Raw genomic sequence first — 5742 nt, forward strand, 5'->3', positions numbered from 1 at the left:
GTTTTGCTTTCGCGAGAGGCACGGTTGTGCTTCCGCGAGAGTCACGGCCGTGCCTCCCGGAAACGGAAAAAACGCGTTTTCTTATTTTTCGCGAGAGTCTCGGTTTTGCTTCCGCGAGAGGCACGGTTGTGCTTTTGCGAGAGTCACGGCCGTGCTTCTCGTAAACGAAAAAAATGCGTTTTCTGTTTTTTTTTTCACGGGAGTCGCGGTATTGCTTCCGCGAGAGGCATGGTTGTGCTTTCACGAGAGTCACAGCCGTGCCTCCTCGGAAACAAAAAGAAAACGCGTTTCCTCTTTTTTTTCTTTCGCGAGAGTTACGGTTTTGCTTCTGCTAGAGGCACGATTTTGATTTCGTGAGGGGCACGGGCGTGCCTCTTTCGGTAAGGAAAAAAATCCGTGCTCCCTGTTCGGTTTTTTTGTCCGGTTTTTTTCGTGGAAAAAAATCATCAAAACCTATCAATATGGGATCTAGTTTTGAAGATCTCGACGCGAGGAATCCAACGGTGAAAGCGGTTCGAGATTTGGATGCATTGTTTAAGAGATAAAACGTTTTGAATAAACAGATCTACGAAAAAAAGGGAAAACTCCTAGGTTACGACAAGTGGCGCACATGCAGCGCGCCACTTGTCATAACCTGGGATGTTGGAGTCATCGCAATGAGTACTCCTCAACTAGTGATTTCGTCTGATTTAGGCTATCTTGAGCCTATTTCAGATGTTTTTAGACTAATATACACGCGCGCACACACACAAATAAAAAAAATTAAATGGGCCGTGCTGTGCGGGCACTTGTGCCCAGCCTTGCGGCAAGGCACGGCCCTAGGCAGGCCACATGCCGGGCCTAGCCCATCATGGGCCAGGCACGCGGGCTATCGGGTCGGCACGCTAAGGACCGGCTCATTTGGCGAGGTTTGCTGCACACACACCGCTCCCTCCAATCTAACCTAGCCGCCACACTTCCTAAAAAAAGCCCTAGCCGCCGGCCCGCCACACCCCACCCGCGCGACCTGCTGCCGGCCGCCGTCTTCTCCCTCGACGCCGCAGCCCACCCTACCGTTGGATCGGAATATTCCGCCTCCCGCGAGGGACGCGCCCCCTTTGCCCCGCCGCGCCGCCCAGAGCACGCATACACGCTAGCTAGGGTTTGCCCTCTCCTCCTCCCCGCCTCCACGCCGCCGCCGCCGAAGCCGACGCCGATGGCGCAGCGCTGGCGCTCGAAGGCGCGGCGCGACCCGGACCTGGACGACGCTGGCTCGCCCTCTCCCGCACGGCGCCGCGCGCCCCCCAGCGACGACGAGGACGAGGCGGGCAACGAGGACCTCACCCTCGAGATCGTCGCGCGGGCGCGGCGGCGCGAGGCCGCGGGGGGCCAGCCCGGGTTCGCCGAGGTGCTCTCCCTCTCCTCCGACGAGGAGGTCGATGAGGACGCCGTTGTGGAGCTCGGCGAGGCCGACCCCAGCAGGAGGAAGGACAAGAAGAAGAAGAAGCAGCGCCGCAAGGAGAGGAGGAAGAAGCAGCGCAAGGAGGACGCCGCCGCCACCGCCGACAAGGAGGAGGTGATTGCTCCTGGCCTACGCTCAGCACGTGATTACGCAGTACGGCAGTAGTATCATGTGTTTACTTCAGAAATCGAAATATCGAACGCACACAGGATTTAGAGGCTTTAGCAACAATGTCCTGTAAAATCACTTTGAATTGGATGCTGTGGGGTTGAACTGCCTCAGGTGTGAGCTCACTGGAAGCTTGCCTTTTCAGCGTTTGGATCTAGAGGAGCATTCTTCTTTGCTAGTGCTGCCTTATTGCTACGATCATTTAGTTAACTATGCTTTACCAGGAGTCAATGGTCGGCACTACCCAATTTCCTTCTTTGGAAACAGTATAAAAGGCAGTGTGCTGCTCTTTCCTATACAGAAGGCGCATACTATTGGTTTCGTACAAATCAAAGTGATACAGTGTTTTTGTTTTTATATCCGTTAAAAGTAAGTAAAGCATGTGCACTCTAAAACATTCATGAACTGAATAGTGGATTGAAAACCTTGGCTTGTGTAGAACAACTGATGTTATCTTATTGACTTGACTGACATCTGCGTTTGATATTCCTTTGTTGGGAACAAATAAGATAATCTTCCAGGTGCTCCAGTTGATGAATGTATTTGTCCTTTTCAGCCTCAGGTTGCTGGCACCCAGGAGGGACAAACTGGGACAGCAGAATCGGTGCTCACCCAAGATGGCATTGATGTCCCTGTATCCGACAACACAGTTCTGCGGAAGCTTCTTGTAAGTGCCAAGTGATTTTCCTTGTACATGGACAACTGTGGTAAGCTGATAGTTATGTTGCTTCTGCTCATGGCCAGCGTATACCGAGATACTTTGATCCTGGGGAAACTATATTGGAGACTTGCTTTAACTGTGGTGAGGAAGGTCATGTAGCTGTAAACTGCCCAATGGAGAGGCGGAAGAAGCCTTGCTTCGTTTGTGGATTGTTTGGACACAACGCGAAACAGTGCACGCAGGTTGGTCTCTCTAGCTTGGACGTATTATCGCTCCATGACTTGGGTATGTCCACTCATACCCTTGATGAGCTCACTTTATATGGTTTCCTTTGCCAGAGGTTGTTTCCTTACTTTTTATGTGTCTATCTCGTTTAGGGTGCCATCATCTCATTTAGCTTGCCACCATGCAAATGTTAAGACCTTGATTAACTCTGTCATTCAATATAACTTGGTCAACAAATTCTAGGACACTTGATCGTACCCATTTGCTGTACTCCAACTTTAACATTAAGTGCAAAAAGCCAGAAACATCGGCAGAACATGTTTTGTTCAAATTCATTCTCCAGTCTATCCTAATTTAAACAACTCATTCTACCAATCATTGAAGTTCATATTTTGCTTCAAGTAGTTTGTGCTTCCAGATCTATTCGTTCACTGCTCTTGTGTCGTACTAGTCATACCATTTGAAGGGGAGTGATACCTGTGCTTTATGACGTGTGATTTCTTTGGAGGGATCCTCCTTTCAGACTGATTCGTGCATGCATGCATACTCATAGTTTAAGATTTCATTTTTTGTTAAATCCGGATACTTGATGTATTTTTTGGCATGCACACATTCCAATAGTACTGTCTATATTGCCTGTGCTTGTGGGTTGCACGTGTAGATTATTTTGGGCTCACATCCTAAATAGCCTTGGTCTGCAAATGCTTCTTGCCAGGGGTTGTCATTGTCAGGAATCAAATATCTCTTAATTCTTTTTGTAGGGTCAAGAGTGTTTCATCTGCAAAAAAGGAGGTCATATGGCGAAAGATTGCCCTGACAAGCACACAAAGAATACTCAGCAATACACCACATTGTGTTTGAGATGCGGAGAAACAGGCCACGATATGTTTGGTTGTTCCAATGATTATCCACTGGATGATGTCAAGGTGAGTTCTTTTTTGCCGTTATTCTCTTCTCAAAATTTTCATCTTGCTGCCGCAGATGAGTGTTCGTATGCTGGTTACTTGCCTGTTGCCTCTTTATAACAAAGTGATGCTCCTTTATGTTTTCTGAAAAAGCTTATGAAAGCCTGAAAGATACCCGTTCTCCAAAACTTTGATCTGAAGAAAAAGGACTATAAATGTATTGTGCCCTGAGCTGGTTGATTAAATTGCTGGGATACACTTGTTAATCATGTTTCCTGTGCAGCTCATAAATTATGTTAAATTTGAGGAATCCTATCATTTTTGTGTTGGGCATTTCCTATCATTCTATGCTAATTCAGTCCCTGAATCCGCATATATAAGTTTTTCCACTTAGTAACACACGGTATAAGATAAATTATTCCTTATGTGGTTGAACAGTCTCAGTCAAACTGCAACTTTGAAGTCACTGAATTGATTATCCTCACTATCCATTTTGGTTGACTATGCAGGAAATAAAATGCTATGTGTGCAACCAGAATGGTCACCTGTGTTGTACTGACTTCTCTGATAGTTGTTCAAAAGAAGTTACTTGTTATAACTGTGCTCAATCTGGTCATACTGGTTTGGTAAGTTTTAATCCTTCTATCCTCCTGTGTCTCTGTCTGTTTCTTTTCATACCAGTTGATTAGTGACCAAAATTTGATCGTAGGGATGTGCCAAGCAACGTAGGGAAACGAGTGTTTCGACAACTCCAACCTTATGCTACAAATGTGGCGAAGATGGTCATTTCGCACGTGGCTGCACAAATAGTGCTAAGGTAAGCATCTCATGATTTCCTCTGTTGATAAGAATGGCTTGTGTATTTATCATGTGTACGTTATTATTTTTGCAGCCCGGCCGGTTCAAAGGCGAGTTGTCGTCGCATAGTCGTAGAAAGGACAAATGGAAAAATGACTCTGGCCCTAGATCAGCTCCTCATGGTTCTCACAAAAGAAAAAGCCCCCTATTTGAGGATAGATGGGAGACACCCCGTGGTAAATCCAGAGCTAGGGGTGGTTGGATTCCTGAGGACCATGATGATCTGCCATCCAAGAAGTACAAAGGCAATGGGTGGGACTCGCAATCTACTCCTAAGAAGCCCTACAACAATCACCACCATCGCTCCTCTGGCGGTGACTATTCATCTCCTCAAGGGCAGGATTTTTCATGGCACAACTCGCAATATTCACCAAGTGCGAGGAAACATGGCTCTTCTTCGTCAAGATTCGCCAGCAACACCCATCACCGCTTTGAAAGAAGTTAGGCTGGAGCTTACTTTTGGTTTTGTTGTTCTTTTGACAGTAGGTCTCTTAGGGATGTACTCTGCCTGTAATGCCGGTTCCCTGAAAGAGCTGTTTTCTGTATCTTCAGAGTTGTATACGTTGTGTCCATTCCTTTTCTGGGCATGTTTTGTGTTGCACTTCCAATGCCTGCCTACTGCAAACACGGCATGTCACTCTGCACTCTGCGCCGCTATACAGCGTCAAGTTTTTGCCACTGTATCTGGTCATTTTTGCAGTGTTCTATAAACTCGAGCAACTACCATGGTACTGCGTACAATGCGAGTGGAAATATAAGACGTGTTCCATAGTACTCCCTCCTTTCCGGTTTATAAGGCTCAATTCAAAAATCTCACCAACCAAGATAGAGGGTGAGTGGTGTTATACTTTTTGTAGTTTGCAAAAGCATTCAATTAATGCTCTTGTTTTTCTCAAAAAAGTATGTTTACCAATGCATTAATTGCAATGCATGCATGCATAAATTACATGCATTGGTCAATTTTCTCTTAATACTTGCATGCAATGATTTAATACACCTTGGAATCTGAACATGTGATGAAAAACAACCAAATTGAGCCTTATAAAATGGAAAAACTAAAATTTTGAGATAAGCCCTATAAACCGAAAAGGAGGGAGTAGATTCAGGCAAGTCGTAACCACTAATCCGTCGCTGCCTCGGTACCCTCCTGTCTCCCATCCGGTGCCCTCGTTGATGGTTAGAGAAGTGGGGGGCGCCCATTTTGTTGATCTTTGTTTTCTTTAGGGTTATGTTCCTTGTCAGCGTCGATGAGGTGGTAAGGCCAGATTCTATATGTTGAAATAAGGTCTACCCCTACACGGACGACTTCCAATCCAGCACTGACGAAGGACCTATGATGGCAGGTGTTGCCAGACCTGGCTCTTCACCGTTGGCCACCTTCCGAGCATATAGGTGTGTAACACTTGGAGAATGGGCAAGACAGGATTGAATCTCAGCCGTCCAATGCTCTTAGGGAAACTCCTTGGTCCGTCAGATCTGTAACC

At 46.6% G+C, this 5742-nt stretch overlaps 1 protein-coding gene across 1 annotated transcript; it reads left to right on the forward strand.

Moving 5' to 3' along the window:
* The first annotated feature begins 955 nt into the window (after window positions 1-955).
* LOC109754192 (uncharacterized) lies at window positions 956-4941 on the forward strand. The gene is made up of 7 exons (XM_020313109.4): window positions 956-1555; window positions 2166-2276; window positions 2354-2512; window positions 3257-3421; window positions 3910-4026; window positions 4110-4217; window positions 4293-4941. The coding sequence occupies exons 1-7, from the start codon at window positions 1196-1198 to the stop codon at window positions 4701-4703; spliced, it is 1431 nt and encodes a 476-aa protein (XP_020168698.1). The 5' UTR covers window positions 956-1195; the 3' UTR covers window positions 4704-4941.
* The last annotated feature ends 801 nt before the right edge of the window (window positions 4942-5742 follow it).

Source organism: Aegilops tauschii, chromosome 7 (assembly GCF_002575655.3).
Source record: "Aegilops tauschii subsp. strangulata cultivar AL8/78 chromosome 7, Aet v6.0, whole genome shotgun sequence".
Lineage (NCBI taxonomy): Eukaryota > Viridiplantae > Streptophyta > Magnoliopsida > Poales > Poaceae > Aegilops > Aegilops tauschii.

What these genes read in the sequence shown, in the direction of transcription:
- LOC109754192 (XM_020313109.4), top strand. Translation starts at nt 1,196, where the DNA reads ATGGCGCAGCGCTGGCGCTCGAAGGCGCGGCGCGACCCGGACCTGGAC. An exon ending in ATCCACTGGATGATGTCAAG is followed by an intron (nt 3,422 to 3,909) that starts GTGAGTTCTTTT and finishes TTGACTATGCAG; the next exon opens with GAAATAAAATGCTATGTGTG. An exon ending in GCTGCACAAATAGTGCTAAG is followed by an intron (nt 4,218 to 4,292) that starts GTAAGCATCTCA and finishes TTATTTTTGCAG; the next exon opens with CCCGGCCGGTTCAAAGGCGA.